The sequence below is a fragment of the Equus caballus genome, chromosome 3 (genome assembly GCF_041296265.1).
Source record: "Equus caballus isolate H_3958 breed thoroughbred chromosome 3, TB-T2T, whole genome shotgun sequence".
In the NCBI taxonomy this organism is placed as follows: Eukaryota; Metazoa; Chordata; class Mammalia; order Perissodactyla; family Equidae; genus Equus; species Equus caballus.
In genome coordinates this window covers 82,070,613-82,094,427 of record NC_091686.1, presented here as the reverse complement: position 1 = coordinate 82,094,427, position 23,815 = coordinate 82,070,613, and the positions used below count along the sequence as shown (strand labels likewise).

Sequence of the window (23,815 nt, the reverse complement as noted above, 5' to 3'; positions counted from 1 at the left end):
GCATTTTAGTGCTTCCATCATGGGAAAAGAATGTGAAATTTTAAATTATTTTTCTTCTTATCATTATTATTGTGAGTTACTTTGGCATTGAATTTGGGAAGGGATACATTTGAAACAGTTGGTATGAGGTTTTTAAATGAGCTTTTAGTGGGCAATGGAATATGTGGAACAAGACTTCTACATGAAGATAGCAAGGGTTGAGAGAGAGTAGCATGATTTTTGTCACAAGAAGGTGACAAAATCACATCTACCATACATTTGCCCTTAATTCAAAAAGGTATGTACTTGATGTCCATATATTATCTACTTATCAATGGTCATCTTTTCCTTTAATGTGCAAAAATAATCTTTTTCTCAAATCCCCATGGTCTGAGAAAACACTGATACTTTGCCCAATTATTTTCAAGGTTTGTTGGCCTATGTATTCCTGGCTATCTTTTACTCAGAATTCTTGCTTCTCTTGGATTCTTAGTTACCTTCATGGCCAATATTCCTCCTTCCATGCACTCCTCTCTCCCTTTCTTCACTCAGCTATTAGTCAGGACTCTTTTTGCCATAAATGACACATATACACCAAGAAGGGCATTCACTAGTTCACAGAGCTGGGGGGGTTGGGGTAGCCCAAGGGAAGAGTGAGAACCAGAGCCTCAGGACCTGGCCTCTCTCTCTCTCTCTTACTCCCATCTCTGCCTGGCTTCATTCTCTCCCATTACAGTGGCCTTCTTATGTGCCTGGGTAGATGGCTGCCTGCAACCCCAGGCCTCCATCCTCACAGCTCTCCAGGAATGAGGATAATAGAGAGCTACCCCTCCAGTTGCAACTGGGAAAACTCTGATGAAGGACTTTGGGCCGCTGAGGTCAAGAGCCCAGTGTGTAAAGGGATACGGCACAGTGATTGGCCAGCCTGGGTCATGTACCTAACTGAGTAGGGTGGGGAATCTGAGGCACTGTGATTAACCCCTCTACCATGACCACATGAAGTGGGAGGAGTTCCCGAGTGGAGAGAGGTGCTGTTACCGCATTACAAGAAGCAGAGAGCTGACAGAAACAATCACTTCCGCAGTCCACGGCATGCCACAAACATGACTCAAGCTGCTCCTTCCCCATCCCTCAAAGCATCACTAGTGCCGGGCCGTTTTGTGTAATAGAGCTTTCCTGAAGGTGGAGAACAACAGAGCAATGTCGGCCTGTCAACAGTCGGTCCAGCTCTGCACAGATGTTAATTTAAAGTAGAACATTTGACATTTTAAAGTCCCTAAGCCAACTCGGCCAGCCTTCTGGGTTAGTGACATGTTGCTGGAACCTACTTTCTCCTACCAGATCATTCTCCTCCATCTCTCCTCTCAGCGCCCAAGGATCCCAAACATCCTCCGACCTGACTTTCACGGAATGCAGTCGTAAATCCTTCTACCTGTTGTGCACGGCCACTGAGTTCTTCATTTTTTTTCTGCTTCTAGACCCATGTTTCACCACCAAAAAAACTCATCAAGGTGTTTTCATAATCAAAAGAGCAAATTTTCGCCTTAGGAGGAATCCTTCCATTCTGTGATATTGTGATTTATAATAAGAAATATATATTTGGTCTTTGTCCTGCTCCTGACAGGCAGCTCCTAAAACCTTTGTCAATTCCCAAGTGACAGGAGCAGTGGGAGCATCTTTTGTTATAATATCTGCTCTTTTGTCCTCCAAGAGCTCCAGTTCCTGAAATAGCTCCAGAATGATGGAGGTGAAGGGAGCGTCCGGTTATTTATAACAAGTCCTTTTCAACCACACCTGAGTTTGGGTTAATGCGGTGATTTTTGGAAAGTCCCTAGATAACCACGGGATGGGGGCTGGTTGCCAAGGGAGCTAACCTTGGGATTCGAGGGTTGGAACTCTCAGGCATCCTTCCCCTGCCTCCCAAGGAGGGGAGAGGGGCTGGACATTGAGTTTAATGGTGAGTGGCCATTGATTTAATCAATTGTGCCTACATAATGAAGACTCTGTAACAAACCCTAAGTGCAGGGCTCAGAGAGCTTCTGGGTTGGCGAACACACTGAGGTGCTGGGAGGGAGGCATGCCCAGAGAGGGCATGGAAGCTCCACACTCCTTCCCCCATATCTTACCCTGTGCATCTCTTCCACCTGTCTATTCCTGAATTATAGCCTTTATAATAAACTGGTAGTCTAGTAAGTAAACTGTTTTCCTGAGTTCTGTGAGCTATTCTAGCAAATCAGTCGAAACAGAGGAGGGGGTAATGGGAACCTCTGATTCCCAGCTGGTGGGTCACAAGCACAGGTAACAAGCTGGACTCACAATTGGCATCTGAAAGTGGGGGACAATCGTGTGGAACTGAGCTTTTAACCTGTGGGATCCGATGCTGACTCCAGGTAGATAGTGTCAGAACTGAATTGAATTGTGGGACACTCAGCTGATGTCACAGAGTGGCTTGGTGTGGGAACCCCCCCCCCAACATATCTGGTGTCAGAAGTGAAATATTTTGTGAGTAGAGTGTTGTAGTAGAGTAGAGAAAAACAAAGAGGACTTTTCCTTTACCCACCCTCTCAGAGCAATGATTCAAACTGCAGCTACCTTCTAAAGTGGATTCTTCTCCCTGCCCCATGAGTGTTTATGCATCGAAAACATGCCTCCCCCCAATACGGTATGCCATCGTGTCACAGTTAACATTAAGGTTCCCTCTGGGTGCTGAGATTATGGTTAATTTTTATAGGTTTTCTTGGTTTTATAGTATGTTTCACTTTTTTGCTTATCTCTATTTCTACAATTAACAAATGAAACTGGTACAAAGCAAGATAAAAGGACAGGGCCTTTGCTGCCACTGTACCTGTCAGCAAAAAACACATAACTCTTCCCAAAAGTCCCCTCCACCCAGTCCTCAACCTAAGCCTCATTGGCCAGACTGTGTCACATGACCAACACAGCTCCAAGGGAGGATGGAAAAGGGAGTATTTCAGTTTTCCAGCCTCTAAGGCTTTGGTAGAGAAGGTGGCAACAGAGAAGGGGGTTGGAATAATTATCAGTCTAAGCGACCAACAGTGTCTGCGACAGCAAAACTAGGACACAAGGCGAAGAAAGAGGGGATGGTGCAGTTGTTCTCAGTCTGGGGTGGGTATTATCACTTTGGTGTATGACCCTGGGCGTCCGGAATATTCTCCTGATAATAAAACTTAGAGCTCTGCGTTCTCATTAAGATTTGTCTCAGGCATCAAAATGAACCTCACCCTGTCCTCAGTAGTACTTTGTAGCAATAGTAATTATGATTACTTTTGACAAAGTGCTTTTTTCTTTTTGAGTAGAGTATTGCTATCCTTGTATTACGGTTGAAAAGTAAACTCAAGAAGGTTAATGGAAACAATTTCACATTTAAAGGGGCACCACCTTCTTGCCTGCCGCTGCTGGGCCCCGCAGAGGCAGAGGCTGCACCTGGACCCCGCTGCCAGGGCCAAGGAAGTCACTGCAGGGGGAGATGCTACCATCGTTAGTACTGCCTCACGAGAGATGCCGAGGGCTGGCCTCACCCACGATGGCCTAGCACCTGGAATTCTCGAAGCAGCTGAAGCCTGAGACAGGCGCCAATGCCATCGTGCGGGCTTGCATCCGACTGTGATGAGCATAGCTATATATGTCAAGTTGGTGGACGCCCTTTGTGCTCACACCAAATCAACCTAATCAAGGTGATGACAACAAGAAACCAGGGGCACGGGTAGGCCTCTGCACTGACAGAGAGGGAAAATTCCCGAAAGTGGATGGTTGCAGTTATGTGGTAGTTAAGGACTATGGCAAAGACTCTCAGACCAAGGATGTCGTGAAGGGGTACATCAAATGCAAGAAACAAACAAATAAAAAACTTGGCTCTTGTAAAAAAAAAAAACAGTGAATAAATAAATAAAAGGACAAGAATCCTCATTCCCTCCCAGCACCTGCCATTCAAACAGGACTCTTGACTCAGGCCTGATAAGCACAGGAAGTGATCCTTCTGCCATACACTGTGCTTCTCTTCCTCCAGCTAAAGGCATGCTCTCTGCCCAGCTGGTTAACTCTTCTTGGCCTGGATGGATTAATCTTGAATCATGTCTCTGGTGTGCTGGAAAGACTTCTGACCTGGGGCTTAGACCTGGGTTAGCACCTCTCTCATTGCCTGACAAGGACAAATCACGGTGCTCTGTGTCTGCTGTGTCCACAGCCACGTTAGCAGCACTTTTTTCCCTCCCTATCTGTTAGCCAGTGTCTACGACAGTGCTTTGAAAGATCAAGAATCCTCTCTCTATGCAGGTATTTATTATTCGCACACATTCCTCCTCATCCCCACCTTCTTCTTTCCAGAAAGTGATGTCAGCATCCAGCTCTGGGTGCTGACTGATGCTCGGACCCACTAATTAGGCTGCTGGAGAGCACGCCAGATGAGGCTGTTCTGTTCAGGACTCTGGTTCACTGTGTACTGTTTACAGAAAAAAGTTTTAAGGTAGAGGAAGAGGAAGTTTGCCAAGGATGTTTAACGGGATCTTGTAAACATTTGTATTCTGAGTAACTGTTAGTGTTTCTTATTCTGGGCTCTTTATTTTAAAGAACTGAAAAGACTGTGCCTGCATTTTTGGTAAGATTTCAGAAGTGTACACCAGCATCATTTCAGGCTGGGTTGGCAGATGCTGCTAGTGGCCTTTCCAACATTCATCCTCCCCTTTCTTTCTTACCAACAGAACCCTAATTTTGCTCAAGGCAGCGATATGCCCAATTTAAGATGCTCACCTTCCCAGACTCCCTTGCAGTTAGGAGTGACCATGTGGCTCAATTCTGGCCAATGAGATGTGGGTTGAAGTTGTTGTGAGGGGTGGGGTTGGGGAGCTCCCAGGAAATCTGTTTTAAAAGGGAGAGTCTTAGCCAGCATTTGCCTTTTTCTTTTCTTTTTCTTTTTTCGCTTGAAATGCAGACTCATTGCCCAAGCATCCACCTTGTATCCATGAACACAAGAGCCACATGCTAAAGATAGCAAAGTAGGAAGACAGAATGACCGCAGGTCCTTGACAACATTAAGGAGCCACCTACCTATTGATGCCTTATGTAAAAACAATTAATCAATTAAGCAAACCAAAAGCCTATTTGGTTAATCCATTGTAATCAAGTTACTGTTCCAAGCAATCAGACACAATCTTGATTGATAGACTATTAAGACATTTAATGTGCCATGATAGAAAATGGATGCAATTTGACTGTAGAGTCCTTTAGAACAATGCTGCTCAAACTTTCATGCGCACATGTACCCCTTGGGGACCTTATTAAAAATGCAGATTCTGATTTAGTAGGTCTGGGTTGGAGTCTGAGATTCTGCATTTCTCACAAGCTTGCAGCTAAAGCTGATGATGCCCCGTCCTGGACAGCCTTTGAGCAGCCAGGATGTGGAAAATGACAGCTCTTTTGTCCACTCCTATGTTGAAGCTGCTCTGTTTTTCTTTGATATGCTTATTATTTAGTTAAAAATCTGCAGAGGACTCAGTGCATTTTCAACAAAAAGTTAAGGTTTTATTTAGAACATCATTTTAGAGACAAAAAAGCAGTTCATTTTGTTTAGCAAAATAAATTTAACAAATGCATTTAAATGAGGTAAATTCAAGACTTTTGTGGATTTCTTTCTTAGTTACTTGCTTTTCTGCCAGTTGGAGTTTCTGTCTTCCAGCCTAACTGGGTTCTTTCCAAGTCAATGCAGCTTTAACCCAAGGAACCGCTTTCTGAAATCTGAATGACTCCAATATCCCTCTGTATTCTCACTGAGCCTCAGTGTATTAAATGAAACATAAGGAAAACGACTTAAGGGAGTAGATTCAGAAGGAAATGTTTTCCCTCTTGGTCATGTTATCTTTTCAACAGCGGCCTTGCCTGCTCTGAAATGGAGGGTGAAGGCCAATGGTTACTGTGAGTTGTTGGTCAAAAGCAAACTTCGATGGTTTTCACACCAACTGTCATCATGACCCAAAGGGAAATGCAAGCCACACCACTTTCCTAGCCAAGCCACTGCTTTACACAGAAGCTGCACATAGCTTCCTTTTGTTATTTTCTTTTCTAGTTATGTACATTAAAAAAAATACAACATTGTGTTAAATAGCAAGACAGCTAACAGTGGCACATACAACACTACACTGAAAAACCAAAACAGCTTGGCCAAGCCGAGGAGAGAAACAGCAGATGGTCTTCATGAAGGGAAGCTGCCAATGCCCACCGTCTCCTTAGTCTGTAACGGATCTGCATTCTGAGGGCAGGCCTTCCGACCGCCGCCACTGGGCCAGGCGCTGCTTGAACCATTTCTGGAGGAGGGAAATGTGCAAAATTACCTGTCACATACTGAAATAACGAAACCATTATTTTCATAAAAGGAAAGGAAGTTCATTCCCTTCTGTGGCCCAAATGGAAAGGAGGAGAGCAAAGAATGTGTCCATGGGAATGGTTCTTCGCACTGTGACACTTACCTTTCCTGCCTCAGGACTTTTGCACATGCTGTTTCCTATGTTTAGAATGTTCTGTCTTCATTCTTTAGCTGATGATCTCCTTCTCATCCTCCGGTCTCAGCTTAAATAGGACCCTCTCAATGAAGCCTTCCCTGACCACTTTATCTAAACTAGCTTCTCCACCCATTTCAGTAGTTTATCACCCTCACAGAAATTTTTAATATCTGTAATTATTTATTTGTGTATTCAGTTTTTAAGCTGTATTTCCTTCTAGAATATAAGATCCATGAAAGCAGAGACTGTATTCATCGTATCCTCATTGCGTCCTTAGCCCCTAGCACAAGGGCTTAACAGAGATTAATCAATATTTGTCAAATGAATAAAAGAAATTGAAGCACCTCCTTCAATTGCCCCACATAGATCTCTATGGCTGCTACATCTCATCAATGTGGGCCGATCTCACCAAGGGCCTTGCCCATCGGTAGCACTTAGTAGGTGTTTGTTGAATAAAATGAATGGAAAACTAAGCACTGGACAAGCTCAGAGAACTCCTTCTTGGGGATCTGTGGAGTAGGCTAGCTCAGTCTCTCGAGCTCCAGGGCTGCCGAGCAGTGAGAGAAGATAAAGGACCTACTACAGTTTACTCAGAGTCTTGTAGCTCTTCAGGACCCAGATATGCACACCTCATGAGAGTGACCATGGATTTAGGGAAGGCCCCAGATGCACGTGGTACCATGTGAAGGCTACAACATTTTCATATGTTGTAAGGCAGTGGCTGCCCATTATGCTACTGAGGGGTGGGGGACTCTGCAAAGAGGAGGTAAGGAGACCCACGCTGGGGGAAAGGCTAGTGTATGGACGACATTGGCCAGGAGGAAACTGGGATTTTAAAAAAACAACTTTGAGGGGTCGGCCCAGTGGCGTAGTGGTTGAGTTCAGTGCACTCTGCTTCTGTGGCTTAGGTTCATGGGTTTGGATCCCGGGTGTGGACCTACACACTACTCATCAAGCCATGCTGTGGAGGCGCTCCACATACGAAACAGAGGAGGGTGGGCACAGTTGTTAGCTCAGGTCCACTCTTCCTCAAGCAAAAAGAGGAAGATTGGCAACAGGTGTTAGCTCAGGGTCAATCTTCCTCACCAAAACAAAACAAAACAAAACAAAAACCCAAAAAACTTTGAAGAGGATCTAGTGAGGAAAGAGAAGCAGCAAGCATTGACCCACATGGGAGAATGCGAGTCAGAGAGCTCTATGGGAAGCTGGGAGCCCCACACTCTATTCTCCTGTGCTTCCCAACCTTTCACGCACCATGGCAAACACTGAGAATGAGGAGATGTTCATGTCATGCTGATGCAAACAGGCAAGCTGCTTGGGTAGCTGACCACAGGGGGCTCTGCAGTCCTGGGCCTGCCAATAGGAAGGTCCTCTGTAACCAATTGGCTATGAGACCTTGAAGGAGTCCCTAAAAATAGAGCCAGTCAGCTCACCTGGAAATGAAGAGGTGAGCTTAGGGGCTCTCTTTTGTCCCTCCTGGGGTTTCTAAAATTCACCTGTTCTAGGGGTAGGAAGATGAGAGGATAGAAACGAAGCAGAAAGAGCACAGCTGTGGGATGCCAGACCTGGGATGTGCTGATGGAGAAGGTGTGGTGAGAAACACCTAGAGGACTCCTGACTTGGCATGAGTCGGTCGACACCTGCCCAGATGCAGATTTAACCTCAGAACAAACAGGTGGGCTCTAGGGCCATCCTTGGGATGATCTCATCTCTGCAGAGATCTGGGGAGCTGAAGGGTAGTTCGGCATAAGCCCAACACCAGAAGAAAGGGTGAGAACCACAGGGAAGGAGTGCTTCAAAGGATCAAGGATCAAGAGCTTGAAAGGAGGGAGGCCACACGACCATTTAGGGCTAAGCTGGCTGCACAGCATACGACCACACCAACAACTCATGCTAACTGTACAAGAGAGCTCACACACTGAAATGCCTTACACAGCTGGCAAGATCAGCTGTCTTATATAGTCATCTAAAGCCAGAGGCAGCAGGCTACCCTTAGCGAAGTCTTCTCTTTGGGGGTTGCTCTCCAGGTGCCACATTTCACTCATAGGGATCACTAACCTTAAGGAGAAGAGAGCTCTCGTAACTTCGGTGGCTTTAACCAAAGTTCTGTTGCTAAAGGTGGGCACATTTTCTTCTGTCATCTGTGTGTGTGTGTTGTCAACTCTGGAATCTGGTGTGAGAGCAGTGTGGATCCAGTCTCATTAATGAGGCAGTTCCTGGTGGGGGGTGGGTTTCAAGCCTACTGGGTCTGATTCAATAGGATTTCCAGTTACTAGAGCCGAATAAATAGCTGAGATTTAAAGACTGACTAATTAAAACTTGGAGGAGGAGAGTCTCATTTTCTACCAGGATTCATTTAAGACAAAATGATTCAGCTGGCCTCATTCCGAAGCGCCACCCACAACCTGACGCCAGTAATGAAGCAGAATATTCATGTACGGTTACCGAAAATAACTTCAGCAAGGACCACGTTTGTGAACTGGTGAGCTGGCATCCAAACGCTTAACAAATTGAGCCCCAGCATTGGGGGATGGGATGAGGTTTACGGAAAGCTCAACTGTTTTCTGAAGATATATATTTTAAATCAAGTATGTATATAAAAATTTAGCAAACTAGTTGCTGTCCAACAAAAACCATTAAACACCTTGCTTGCTTTTTCTCCCTAACCTTATCACATCTCACGCATATCAATGCTAATTTTCCACCTGGCTTTATCCTCCTCTTCTTTGTTTCAGTGATCCCCTGGGAAAGACATTCATCCCTTGCTTGCTTATAAATGAAAGTCCTCATTACGCTCACCCATTGAAGGAGATTTATTTACTCCAGTGAACAGATGATAATTAGACACTGAGATGGGGAGGGCTTGAGGCAAAATAACATTGTTCTGTCCTTTTCTCTAGTAACTAACATTTCATTCTTTTCAGGGGGAGACATTTAGAGGTTTTTATTCCACTGATAAAACATCTAACAACTAAACCCACTGAGTTCTGGGAATAGTCCCAGGACATCCAGAGCAAATAAAAATACTGGAAGCCTCTCTAAGAACCAACGCCAGCTACACTGGGCTTGACTTAGTGATAACAGAAAACGCCAGATCATCCCAAACTCCCAAGGGGCTGATGAAAGAGCTTCCCCAGCTCCTTCTAACAGTGACTTCAAGTAAATAAAAGACACAGGGGTTGGGACTCTGCAAGGTTTGTCTAATTTAAAGGTAGGAGAGATCTAATTACTGTCATGAGAAAAACTCATTCTAAGATCCCAGCAAATGCAACCCATAAAGATATTTCCATCAGAGCCCCCTTCACCCCACTCTGGGTTCCTATAGATGTCCCCCCCCATAGCAGAGAATGTTGTCCTACAGTGGAACAGTTTACAGAGGACATCAAAGCCCCCAGTCAGATAACGTCTCAACCTTTAGCTCCTGTTGCCTTTGCCAGGGCATCAGCAGTGGTGGATCAGCTCTAGTGAACTATCTCATGGGCACATCTCATGCTTATCTTTCTTCTACTAAACTATTACTTGTTCTAGGAAAATGAAGAGTCTGATTCTGATTCTGGAGGTGGGTGGTGTTAGGGAGGAGGGATAAGGCATATGGAATAATATTATTTTGGCTCTGGTGACCTTTCCAATTGGGCAACAAAATGAAGAATAGAAACAGGGGAAGTGCTGATGCCAGAAGCTGCTTACAGGTAGGCCCTGCAAACCTTGGCTTTCACGGTGTTATATAGAGGGCCCCTACAAGGATGCCACAAATAAAACTAATTGTATTAATCCCTGAAAGTTCATCATTGGGCATTATATCTCCAGAAGACACTGTTTTTTTAGAAGACACTTTAAGAAATGTAAATACTGCTTGAGAAGATTATAGAAGAAATCATTCTCACCCACCAGTCACAGGATGGGAAGGGTTGGGAAGGGGTGGGGGTTTAAAGGATGGAAAGTTGGAAGATGAGACCCAATCCAGTAAGGGTGACAGAGGGCAGGCACCCTCGGGTACCCAGGAAGCCTCTTTCCCTGAACTTGCTAAATTTTGCCTCTCTCTGAGCCCTGGGGTCTCAGATGCTTCTCTGCAGGTCTAGGCAGGAAGACAGAGGGGCAAGCCAAGCTGTGGCAGCCTCAGGGAGGAAGAAGGTGTTGCCCCATGGCAGGAAAAGGAAGCCAGAGGCCCTGCTATGAGGCTGACTCACCCCTACACCCACTCATTTCAGGGTTGGGTCTACCATTTGAGGATGAGAGCAGAGGGGAAATTGGAGAAGGGCTGCCCAAGATGGGCAGATGAACCTGCTGTGCAGAGGTCTGAATTGGCCGACCTCAATCACAGAAAGAAGCAGGTGCCTTTCTTTCTTCCTGCCCCTCACCTGATTTTGTTTCAGTTCTCTTATAGAAGGAGAATCTTGAAGAAAGATTGAATATAGCCTGGAATGACTTGCATTTAATGCATGGATTTTTTTTTTCAAGAAGAAAAATAACATAAATAGAACTTTCGGTCCTTCCCTCCCACCCCACCCAGTTGTTTCCATTCTTCTCCTGTAGAGGCAACAAGGCATGTTGGTTAGGGGCCTGGATCATGACCCAGATGGCCAGGATTCAAATCCTACCTCTGTTAGTTCCGGTTGTGGTCTTGGGCAAGCTTTTCAACCTTTCTGTGCCTCAGTTCCCTCATCTGTACAATGGGGATAATAGTACCTCCCTCACAGCATTATTGTGACAAACAAGTGATTTAATACTTGGAGGGTACCTGGAACAATATGTGGCAAGTATCAGCCATTATAAAGGGCAACAATTATTCTGCTTTACAGGTAAGGAAATGATGGTAACTGGCCATGGGAGAATTCAGAGGCTGAGAAGAGGTTAGACCCCTAGTTGGCGCTGTGCCCACAATAAATCCACAGCCTTCTGTTTAAAAGATGAGTTATCGTTGTCTCTGTGATTACTCCTCTTTCTAAATATAGCGTAGGATTTTAAATGATAAAACTTCAGCAGGCTGCCTCCTCGGGGGCTTCCAGGAAACATGAGCAGTTAGACTTGGGTTACAGTAAATCACTCTCCATTAAGTTCTGGTTCTGGTGAGCCGACAGCTGTTGCCTTTGCTAAAAACAGATCTGCTTGACTTTCTATTTGCCCTATGAATGAGAGGGGTTTTTTTATGGGCAGGTTCTCCAACGTGCATCTGGCTTAATTAGTAAAAATCATTTTGGATGTGGGGTCTTGGTTCTAGGATCCACTGGAGCACCCATTACAAGCTTTTAAGCCTCCACTGAGTATGGTTCACGGTGAGGAGAGGACAGAGAGTCTGCTGCTCTGGTCTGTAAAATGGGAGGAATAAGGATGTCTCTGCTTCAGAGCTGAGACTAGAGGGGTGAAGCGCTCTGGGCTCCCCTGGAGAGATACTAGAGCAGTTCCAAGCAGTATCATCATGCATCACTAATTGTCTTTCCATGACCAAAGGGAAAACAGAAGCCAGAGTTTAGACAGGGTTAAACAAACAAACAAAAAGTCAGTTAAAGGAGCCAACTCTGCACCTGGAGGTTAGCAATCGTGGGCAGGGTTGCATTCTCTACCCTAAAGGATTTTCCGGATAATATAGGAGCCTTAAGAAACAGATAAATAAATGAATGCACTGCAGGGGACATCTGCTTCCACTCCCGCCAGCTGTAATGGCAAATGTCTACCTTCTCGGAAAAATCCAGAAAAAGACTAAACCTTAGAGCTGGAGAAGTTTTTAAACTCTGAACCCCATCTCCCTGGCTCCCTGCAGCGTCAGCTCTGTGGCTAAGGAAAAGCTGCTGCCCGATGTAGTGGAAAGAGCATGGCTAAGGACCCGCGCCATCCTGGCAACTCCCTCCCTCTGGGCCTCAGTTTCCTCCTTCACCAACCCTGAGGACTGAATTTATAGCTCATCGCTAAGGTGCCTTCCAGCTCTGACGTTCCCGCCGAGAACAGACAGGAGGGCGCTGGGCGCGGAAAGCGCACACCGCACCTCTCCAGAAGCTTTCGTTCACAGCCCAGAGAAGAAACCACCCGAGAAAGCGAGACAAGAGTGGGCCAGGGACGCTGCTCCCAGCCCGGAGGGAGGAGAGCGCGTTTATCCCGGGCTGTAGGGGAGAGCGGAAAAGCAAGGAGAAGGAAGGGTGGACGCGAGGTTTTCTAAGCAGCTCCTGGGGGAGCCAGCGCGGGCTGGGGGTGGAAGGACAGACGGGGCGACCATGGAGCCAGGAAGCGGGGATGCGGCGGTGGGAGCGATGCAGAGTCTGAGCTCCTAGGATGGGGCTCCTGGGGTGCGGGCAGAAGCGATGAAAGATCAGGGGAGGGGGGGAGGCGACGGCGACCCCCACTTTCGCGAGACGGCCCAGGCGAGGGTGGGCGCGGCGGCCCGGGCGGGCAGGGGTCGGAGTGCGGGGCGCGCGCCGGGGCTCACCTGGGTCTCCTCCTCGGAAAGGCCCGCCTCGGCCGCGATGAGGCACAGCGTGGTGGGGTCCGGGTGCTTGTTGACCTTGTTGAAATTGTACTCCAGGATCTCCACCTGATCCTCAGTGGGGCCGCTCGCGGTCTCCGCCGACATGGTCCCGGCGCGGCTGCAGGGGAGGGAGAGGCGGTGGCGGTGAGCGCGGCGCGAGCGGGCGGGCGGGACGCAGGGAAGGCGGGAGATCCGGGGCGCGGCCCGCACCCTCAGCCCGCGGGGCTGTCCCCTCCCGCCGTCGCACGGCCGCGCGAGCCCCGGCGGCTGCGGGCTGCAGCGGGAGCCTTCCCGGGGCGCGCCTCAGTGGTCCCCATCGGAGCTGCGCGTCCTCGGCCTCCGGGCTTGCCTGGGAATTTCTACAGCACCTTTCCCCGGGGGCCCTGGTCTGGGCTGGTGGGAGGAAGATGACGCCGTACCCTCTCGGCCCCAAGGCTCTAAGGACAGAGTGATGCGCGGGGTGATTTCGAAAAACCACCTTCAAAGCTTCCCTCCCGCGAGCCGGCGCTGCCCTGGGCACAGGCTCGACGGACCGCGTGCGGGGTACACCGAGTCCGCGGCGGGGACGCCTCACCCGGACGCGTCGTTCTGCCGCTAAAGTGGTTTAGCGCTTTGGGGCCCTCGCCAGGGACGGCCAAACCCCCTTCGCTCCCCTTTCAAACAAATGACCCACAGTACAGAAGTTACTTCTCAAAGTTGGGGAAATGAGGGCGGGGCTTTAATCTCTCGCTTTTGCAGAGGTGGAGATAGGTCCACAGACATATGATCTACTCCTGGAGTTCCTAAGGCCGGGAACTGAGCATCGGGAGAAATTTCCACCTGAGGGCTGTGTGAGTCACTCGGCAATCTGCAACCTCCTCATGCACGCCCCCCCCCACCCCCCGCCCCTCGCCCCTGCTTTTTCTAAGTAAAGCCAAGAGTCCAAGGCCTCCAGCCAACCCCCACTGTTCACTGCCCAGCATAGCCTGGCCTTTGTTCCACAGAGTACGGTAGAGAGCCCGCTTCATGTGCTCCCCTCGGTCAGGACTTCCAAGACCCTATTGAGAAGGGTCTACCGCAACTCTTTTAAAATCTCAGAATTTCCCCGTGATTATATTAAAATTTATTGCAAAGTCAAGAAAAAATGGGCCCCTTACCAGCTTCAAGGTCTCTTGTATTTCCTTCTTTTAGAACCAACATTGCTCTAGCAGATTTGGGGCAACATGACTTCCTGCTGCGTCCTCGCTATTCCTGAGTAGGCTCAATTGGCGGAGGTGCACCCTCCTCTCCCTCCCCCCAATTTAAGATATATTGAGGTATAAGAAGTTAGAGTCTTCAGGATTGTGGCTGTGGATTTGGTACTGACGGGCCAGGAGTTGCTGAGAGTAAAAGACCAGCACAAGTGTGGGAGTCCCGTTGGTTTGTGTCTTAACAAACAATTGCAAAATCACCCAACACAATTCTGAATAGGTTTTGATGTGGTTTATGCCTGGGGATGAGCCCCACTCTGCTGACCTGCCTGCATAATGTGCCCAAAGCAGTTACAGCCTTTTCTACTGTGACTTGCATTTCATGCTCCCTAAATAACTGTCTTTATCTCCCCTCTAGGTCACTTGAAGGGGCTTTCAGGTAGGATAAGAAGCCGTTCTACTGCGAGAGAATCTTGGGCTCAAGCCACTTGTCAGGTCACTGTGAAAACCCCCTGTGTTTTTAGGGAGCTCTGTGCTCTTCCACCTAAAAATCTGTAGCAATGATTCCTGTCACAGAACTGAGGCAGGATGGGCTCAAGCCAGGTCAGAAACGCCTCCTCTCCTGTTGGCAGCCGCCTCCCTCTTTCTTTGACACAGAACTTCGGAGCTGGAAAGAACCTTGGAGATTAACTCCTCCGGTGGACTCCTGTAGCAGCCCAGGAGAATAAGGCACAGGAAGACTTTCTTTCTCAACGTTGCCTGGTTAGTGCTCAGCACCCTAGAATGGGAAGCCTTAGCTTCAGTTTGAGTCCCATGCTCTGCTAGACCCTTCTCAGCAGGGTATTCTGTCTTTTCTTTGGCAGAAGAACTCAGGAGCGCAACAGTGTAAATGCAGGCAGGGGCTTGTTACCGTTTTCAATGGGCATGGACTGTCCTCGTAGGATAACAGTTCCAGCCAAAGCTGCCCACCGGAACCACCCACGTCTGCTCCTTTTGCCTAAAAGAACATAGGAGAGGGGAAACTGCTGTCTCTGGTTTTCTTTCTTGCCCTGGAAAGGTTCCATTAATTCCACTGACACAGTTCCGCTGGCTCTTCCATGAAAATTTTTGCTGCTTCTTTGTAGAATCTTCAGCCCTTCAGAAATAGTCAAAGGAACAGATTTCTAAACTGGACTCAGACTCAAGGACTGTTCTGCATGGACTTCTTTCCCTCTTTTTGTTATTTAATGGCCATTATATAAGTCCAGGGCGACAGATGTTCTTACGTTTAATCAGGTGCATTTTCTCATATTTTTGTGGCTTCCTGTTACAGGACATCGTATGAGGTTTCATGAGTAGATCCCAGTTGACTTACAGTACTTGTTGGGTTTGTTGGCTGAGGGCCGTGGGACTCGGTTGGCTGCTAAGGAGACTTGTGGGAGGACCATTTGAAAGCACTTACTTCGCCTAGGTACGCCAAACAAACAGACTTGATTTCTAGAAATGACGATGCAAGGTTTAACCTTTAGAGTCAGATCTACTGTTAATTCTCTACAACACTGGTCTCTTATTTCAGCCCTCTGGTTGACAAGTGTTTGCTGCTGCTGCTTGGTTTCTTCCCTCCCTCTCTCTCTCTTTCTTTTAAAGGAAACTTATAAACCAAATCACCCTAGTAACCTTAGGCTTATAAAACTTCTCAACTCTTTCCAGTAAGGAAACTGTTGAAAAGTTTCTCTGAAGGTAGTCTAAACAATTTCAGATGAAAAGAACTAAAAATATTTTAAAGCTTCTGAAACTTTGATCTTAGCACAAGTTCTGTTGTTGCTGTGCTTATTAATATCTTATGAAACATTCAAAGAGTGATTTGTCCTGTGGTGGTGTTTTCTTTTGTGGTTGGGGGAAGATGATATGTAAATCTTTTCTAGGGCTTAAATGAAACCCGCTGGCTTTTTACTAAATTACGTCCAATGCCTCAATAGATAGTTGTGCCAATCTGACAGCTTTACCTTGCTTCCCCAATCCTATAATCATTTATTTTAAAAGTACCTACCTATATGAACTAGCTCATGAGAGTGCTACAAACTGATAACCTGCAGAAATTGCTTTGTGCTCACAGTTACCATCTTCTCCTCCCACTCCCAGCCATTCTGAACTCTGTAATGCCACTAATATCAAACCAAGAAAAAAGGGTCATCAGTGGCAGATACTCCTCATAAAGAGAGTCCCATGGTGAGCTGGCCAAAAGCAAAGAAAGCAGATGGATCATTCTTTAGGGCTGTTTGCCAATTTTCTTTAGCCTGAATTTCCTTTATGTTCACTGTGGACTTCCTGGAAGCAATGGGCTCTTGAAGCATTTTGTAGTTTTTTAAGTGAGAAAAATTATGTGCTGCCATTTCTCCAAGAGAACTGGTGGGTGTTTGGATGGGGATAAGGGTGTGAGTAACTCATCACTTAATGAATTACTCTGAGCCGGGTCAAAGGGGGATCACGGGAGCTGTCAGTCTCTCTCAGAAATTCACAAATAGGAGTGGAATGTTGATGTGCCTCCCCAGGCTAACACCGGGCTGGTTTTAAAAGAAAAGATTTGTTTTTTAAATATGAACCTGGTGGTTAATGTCCTCAAGCTTAGAGCAGTAGTTCTCTTGCCCGGCTGGACCTCAGAATCACCTGAAGAAATGTCCCGGCCCGCTGTAGGCCTCCTGAATCAGGACCACACTTAGGAATCCAGCATGGGAGAGACACAAAGAGTATTTCAGCTTTCACAAGAGTTTACAATTTAATCATTAAAATCAATTCTAAATGTTCAGGTCTTCTTTTACCTTATACCTGTAAAGATGCATTAAAATATCTTCTAACTCTGATCCTGTGTGTTATCTCAACACTTGAGTTGACGGTAGGTTGAGGTAGTCTTAAAGGAATAAACTTTAAAAAAAATATACATTGGAGAGAAAATTTAGACACTATGCTATTTATCTTTTGTAAATATGATGAGGAATGGGGAAATTGCCTTTAAAATTATGAATTATCAAGAGAAATTTTTCCACACTTTCAAAAATTCAGAAATAATATAAAACCCTTTTAAAAATCTTTCAGAAAAATATATTCTTGTGTTGAGATCGGAGTTCAAGAAAGTAGATCATCAAAAGAAAAATTCCTTCCATCTCATCATACAAATTTCTGTAATTGATTTAGAAGCAAAAAATTACTATGGAAGAGATTCAGCAACTGTGACAAACGATTGTCCTTCTCTAATTTCTTAACTTTTTCAGTGAAAGATATGCTCAAATTTAAGTTATCATTTATATAGACAACTTATATAATAGAACTTGAATCTGAACATTAGACTATACACACCATGTACTATACACACCATATACTACACACCATGTACACATAGCATCATTGCTGTCTTCAGGGAAACAATATTTCAAATCTAAACAGGAAAATACATTTTTAAATGCTGCATTCATTCCGATTTTATATATTTAAAAAACTGGTGGAAAATACAACAAAATGTTAACAACGGTTATACCTAGATTATGGAACTGCAGGTGACCTAAAATTGTTTCTTCTTTGTATTTTTCTGCTTTTTCACATTTATTTCTTTGGAATTAGAAAATTTAATTTTTTTCCCTTAAAAAAAGACATCCTTGATCAGACCAGTGGTCCACCTCTCCCAGATTTTCATCTGATTATTGGTACTAAATTACATTTTCAGGAAAAGCATGTGAGTTGTTTTCCATCAAGTCTATTTGGAAGATTAGGGAAGTAAACATTTGCATTTTCCATTCAAGGGTCATTATGTATCAAAAGGATATATGTAATGTACATGTAAGTTATGAGGCATCAATTAAATAAACACTAGTAAACCCCATCCAATTTAAGAATTAAATCATTACCCAAGACTGTGGAAGCTACTTCTATTTCCTTCCCAAGCCTACCCTCTGCCTTATCTGCCCCCACAAGAAACCGAGGTTCTAATTTTTGTATTAATCACTCCTTTGCTTTTTAAATTAGTTCTATCACATAGTTTTGTATATTTTTGAGATGTAAAAATTGTTTCTTATCATATGTAATTCTTCTGTGAATTGCTTTTTTTCATCAACATGTTTCCAAGATTCATCCATATTTCTGCAGGTAGAGAAGTTCATTCATATTCAGTGCTGTTTCCGTTTTGTGAATATACTACAATTTATTCATGTCTTTCCTTTTGGTGGCTATTTAGGTTGTTTCCACTTTTTTTGCTATTATGAAATTGCCTCTCTGAACATTTTTGTATATGCCTTCTGAAACACATCTGGGAAGGTTTCTCTAGGGTATATACAAGGAATGCAACTGGTCATATGTGGCTGTTAGCTTTACAACATAATATCAACTTCTTTTCCAAAGTTATTGAACAAAACTACACTCCTACCAGTAGTGCATACCATTTCCTTTGCTCCACATCCTCATCAACACTTGTATTGTCAAACTTCTTAATTTTTGCCAAAATTGTTATGTCTTCTTTTTATCCATGAATAATACCTAAACCTTCTTGAAGCTATTTAAGTTTTCAGCCTGCCTAACTTCTTGGGGCTAAAAGATTCCATATGTTTACTATTTACCCTATAAAAGTATTTCCTGTTCCAGCCCAGAAGGAGATTTGAAGTATTTTTTGAGAGATTAGACTGTCTCCAGGCTAGCTCGTTATTTCCATTGGTCACCAAGAACAATACCAAAGATGTATGGAAAACTAATTACAGCAGACCTAGCAAAATGTTACTGTTTTACCTTCTACAGAACTCTTAGGAGTCAGGACTTGATTCTGCACTTAACAAAAAAATGTGTTAACCATATCAACTGTTGACCCTGCCCCCCACCCGCCCCCCGCAAAGGAGTGCATATCCAAGTCTCCAAGTGAAAACTAGAGATAGATTTAAAATGACTGAGTGAAGAAGAAGAAAGGATGTAGGGATAGACAGGAAGTGTAAAAGAGAGACTATCAGTCTGTGAGTTTAAAATAGGATAGAAACATGTAAAGTCAAATAATGTGCTCAAGTATCTGGCCTGCAGTACCATGACCACGGGGTGCTGAGCTCCAGCCCAAAAGCAGGCTGGTATTAGTTCTAGTTTCTCTCATAATCCTCTCTTAGAAATCAGAATGGAATTAGTCCTGTTTTGTGGTCTGGAAGGGTTAACTAACTTGTCTACAGGGTCAGAAGAAGACTCAGAATTCTACCTTTTATTCTGGTTATAGCAGTAAAGGCAGTTCATGATGTTACGAGCATCAAGATTGATATAGATCTCCCAAATATATTACTCTCTATCAATGTCAGAAATTCTAAGATATCACCAGATCACCTATTTGGATCACTGAGCTCTAATTTTAGTCATCATTTGACACGTCAGTGAAGAATTGGTTCTGGGGGCAGCCAGTCTTTCCCAATGTGGGCCAGACCACTGCTGACCTACTGTGGTCTCTCCAGCCTCACTCCCTTAGCTGCTCCTGCAGCCTCCTTGCAGACCCCCACGTATCTCCTGGGAAAGCCCTCGTGTCTACTTGACACTAAGGCGACAGAGATAATGGAATTGCCCCTTTCAAATTTTGTTCTGACTCCATTTTTTGAAGTGCAGATAAGTTGGAGAGACTTGTTCACGTTTGTCCAATAAGATCTGAGCTCCTAACTTTTGACCCAGTGTAACAGCTACAGGCACAGGCAGAACCACCTGCCAGCTCAGAACGACAAGCACGCTGTTCTCCCAGAACATGCTGCACTTGACTCGATGAGGCAGGAAGACTGAGATGCCAACTAGTACTTGAATTCATGCCGTTCCAACCCGTCGCCAGCAGCCATACCAACCCAAGTACCGCTTATTCCCCATGTTTTGTCAGGCAAAGGTGTCAACAGGTTTGTTTTGGTGTTTCAGCCCCGCTCTGAGATCGCCTATCTCTCAGTAGTTAATGCAAAGCTTAAAAATACAAAGTGCTGCCTTCTTTTATTTTAAGTTCGGCGTATCTGATGTGTGCCATTATATGTGCTCTATGTAGTCACTAATTCAGCTTACTACTTTCCACTTTGGATCCTCTTTAGATTCACTTTCCTCTTGCCTTAAAAGTGCCTGTTTCAGGAAACCCAGCAGAATTAGGAGCAAAATGACATTTGAGTTAACATAGTAAAAAGGTCAAATAATTAGAAGTCCTGGGTACTGATCATTCAAAACATCCCTTTGCTGAGCCTCCATTCTCTCACGTGAAGATGGCATATAATAACACACATCTTTGCCGGCTCACAGCTTTGTTGTAAAGTTCATGTGATATTATTGTAGGGAAAGTGTTTCTAAACTGTGAAATGCTTGCTTACGGAAGATATGATTGTTTTTTCAATGATTGTGAGCTAGGTGTCCAGTGGGGCATCTCCTGGGTGGCAAACTGATAAGAACAGTTGATAAGTTTCACTCGTTCTGGGTTACAATGTCTTTTTTAAATCTTTCTGGAATGGTAAAGCACAATGGTTGAAATCAGAACCTTTTTAAAGAAATCAAATGCTTTATGTATTGTTTCATCATAAGATGTATCCCAGGATGGAACTTCTCAAGACTAACAAGGTGGGGGTGGGGGCGGGCGTCATAGCTTAAGCATGTTTTCTCATTAGCATTTCTGCATTGTGCATTGATTTGAACTTAGTTGTTGGTATATTCACTAAAATAGTGGTTTCTTTTCTCATTCCTCAGCACCACTCCCCAATTTATCCTTTCCTCTCATCTAGTAATGAGGAAGCATTAATAGGACAAAGACGAATAGTGAGGAAGTTTAAAATAAGCAGGAACAAATACTCTATGAATTGATGAGTAGATTTTTCTAGGCTGACTTGGCCTATGAGAATAACGACCAAATTAAAATTGTTTTGAAGTAATTTGTTCACGGGCCTGTCTCTCCCACTAAATTACATGCTCTCCTATGGGGGGTATGTCATCTCTGATACGTTTATCTCTCTCCAGCATTCGTTTGGAGTATCTGACACTTAACGGATGCTCATTAGATGTCTGCTGAACTGAACTCAACCAATGGCATCTGGCATGACTTGATTTAGGATGTAAGTTAGGAAGACACTGCTCTGTGTTTTCAACAACCAGGACTGGCCATGTTCAAAACCAAAACATAACATTGGAAAAAATAGCTTTCCAGCCTTCTAATATCTTTTGGTCCTCACTACCCCAAACAGCAGAGTTGATTCCTATTTTTTAATTGCATACAGAAACCTTACTCCTGTCATAACAATAACAACATCTTTATTGAATAAATACTACGTGCCAGGCACAGTGCTAAATGTCTTAGATGCATTAACTTATTGAATCATCAGAGGAAGTAACATTATACGATAGGCACTCTTATTGTCTCCATTTTACACACGTGGAAACTGATATAGATGGAAACGTATATACCTTTCCCAAGGATATGTATATAACTTTCCCCAAACACAAATCTAGTGAGTGGCAGAGCAGGGATTCAAACCTGGAAAGCCTAGCTTCTGCATCCATGTTCTTAACCACTACACAATGTGTTCTCTTTGTGTTGAGTAGCTATGTAGACAGAAGAACCTTGATGGGTGGTTGTGGAAAGAGGGGCAATAAAGCCGCGTGGGGCCACCTGGGACAGGAGTGAGGCAGTGTCCTGTGTCTACGCTGGCTCCCCTGTGGGGTGGGGCTAGTCTGGGAGCCGTGCCCCCTCCCTGTGGCATGTTTCTCAAGCTTGGTGACCAGACATGGCTCTGACCCAGCTAAACGGATTAGCCAGTGATTTCAGTTAATACCACCAGCGCCACCAGCCAGGCTGGCTTTCTTTCTCCACATGCTCCTCTTTAATTGGTACAGACATAATTGAAAGATGACATGATGTGAATAATATAGTATACAAACGAGAAAAAGTTACAACATCTGACAGAATGGAATTGAAAGATTGGCTTCAACCAGACCAGCTGGATCTTATGACTATTGTTGCTACTTAATCCCTAAATGTACAGTTTTGTTGAATTGATTAAGGAACCTCCAGAAACTGTTGGAACAAGTCCCTCAGCGGTCCAGACTTTCTTCAGCTACTTACAGAAAATAGCACAATATCCTAAAAGCTATTGGAGGAAATGGTGTCTGTGGATGACTTCCAGCAATGAATCAATCATTCATTTACCCTGGACATGAAATTCTTTGTATACACACTGGGTTCTTTTCATTGATAGCCCACCTCGTGGCCTAATCCAAACTTTGTATGTGGAAACGTGGGAAAATGATGAAAGACAATGGTAAAACCTTAGGCTTCTTCTTTGAGTGTGCTGTGAAATAAGTGGCGTATTCAGTCTACCTCTTTAGGAACAAATGGGCAAATGAAAGAGGACATCCCATTTCCATCATGTCCTTATAGGAGATCTCCATCTTGTAAACAGTTTGCTTTTCTAGAGGCCTATCTCTATGATGATTGTTAGGAATTTAGAAAAAGTTTTCTCTAGAAAGAACGTTATCAATTGTAGATAGAGGTTAACCCACAAAGGAGAGTGTAACTAAAATGCTACGTATTTGTTACTGAAAAAAAGTAGAAAGTAATCCTGTTGACATATCCTAGTGAAATTTAATAAGAAATCATTTCTTTATTTGGAAAGCAAAAGCTTAAGAAAAAGCAGTTTTAATAAAATTTGGCTTAGAGAAATGAAGTTTTGGTGCAGATGTTGAAGAGGTTTTCAGGGACCTTTTGAGGATGTTCGAGGTTTATAACACAACTCGGATGTGTCCCAAGCATCCAGAATAGTCCCTAACACGTTGTTGGGTGTACAGTGAATACTCATTGAATGCTTGCTGATAGGCTTCATTTTCACTTCAACAAGTATGGCTTTTTTTTATCTTGATATAAAGGCATAATAATTAGAGCTGTATTTGTGTGTAGATGAAATAAAGAGGGGGAGAGAGGAAGAAAGGGAATGTTGAGAAGTATTGATGTGAGAAGTAGGTTGCCTGAGATACAATTAAGGAACAATAAAGAAAAAGCTAGAGGTTACTCTGCAAGGTCTCCTCCTCACCCTTCTACCCAAAGCACAAGGGAGAAAGGAGTGGGACAGATTTTGTGCGCCATGATTCCTGAGCCAGCCGCCAAGGGGCGCTGTCAGACAAGAACAGTTTAGTTGCTGGCCAGAGCTCTTTGTAGGTGGGAAGAGACAGAGAGAAGGAGAAATAAAGTGAGTATATAGCATTAGTCACAGAGGGGATATTTGTGTATCTTTGATGGATAAATTATATATAGGGGATAAATTTTAAATCCGAATTAATGAATGAAAATATTAAACTAGTATGGAGTGATGGAAAGAGCACGGGGCAAGGAGTCAGACCTGGGTTTCAATTTTAACTTCTCTACTTAATAGTCATATGACCTTGGCTCAGTTTTTAACTTATTTGAAACTTAGTTCTTTTCTTTGTAAGATATAGCTAAAAGCTTCCTTCCTTGCCTATTTACATCAGTTGTGACCCAATGAGATTATGCTCATGAAGCAATTTAGAAAACCGTAAAATGATATACACATTTCCAGAAGTGTTACAATTATTTTTTCATCCAGAAAAGTGATGATGTTGGGCCGGATGACCCCTGAGATCATTTCTCCTCTAAAATTCTGATGATCAGAGTGGCCTGAGTTTTAAATTATCATGTGATTCCTCATCAACTGTTCACTGATGTCATTGACCCGAGAAAGGGGTGTACA

At 44.4% G+C, this 23,815-nt stretch overlaps 1 protein-coding gene and 1 long non-coding RNA gene across 2 annotated transcripts in view; one reads left to right on the top strand and one right to left on the bottom strand.

The window, feature by feature from the left end:
• Positions 1–5,495: 5,495 nt before the first annotated feature.
• HOPX (HOP homeobox) lies at positions 5,496–13,053 on the bottom strand. The gene is made up of 2 exons (XM_023638044.2): positions 12,910–13,053; positions 5,496–6,296 (listed from the first exon to the last, which is right to left on the bottom strand). The coding sequence occupies exons 1-2, from the start codon at positions 13,051–13,053 to the stop codon at positions 6,219–6,221; spliced, it is 222 nt and encodes a 73-aa protein (XP_023493812.1). The 3' UTR covers positions 5,496–6,218.
• Positions 13,054–13,642: 589 nt separating this feature from the next.
• The window catches only part of LOC111772903 (uncharacterized), a 41,797-nt gene continuing 31,624 nt past the window's right edge, over positions 13,643–23,815 (top strand). Inside the window, exons 1-2 of the long non-coding RNA XR_011437567.1 lie at positions 13,643–13,778; positions 14,536–19,984. This is a non-coding gene — a long non-coding RNA (uncharacterized lncRNA). The remainder of the gene's footprint in view (positions 13,779–14,535; positions 19,985–23,815) is intronic.

What these genes read in the sequence shown, in the direction of transcription:
- HOPX (XM_023638044.2), bottom strand. Translation starts at nt 13,053, where the DNA reads ATGTCGGCGGAGACCGCGAGCGGCCCCACTGAGGATCAGGTGGAGATC. An exon ending in TTTCCGAGGAGGAGACCCAG is followed by an intron (nt 6,297 to 12,909) that starts GTGAGCCCCGGC and finishes TCCCTCCTCCAG; the next exon opens with AAATGGTTCAAGCAGCGCCT.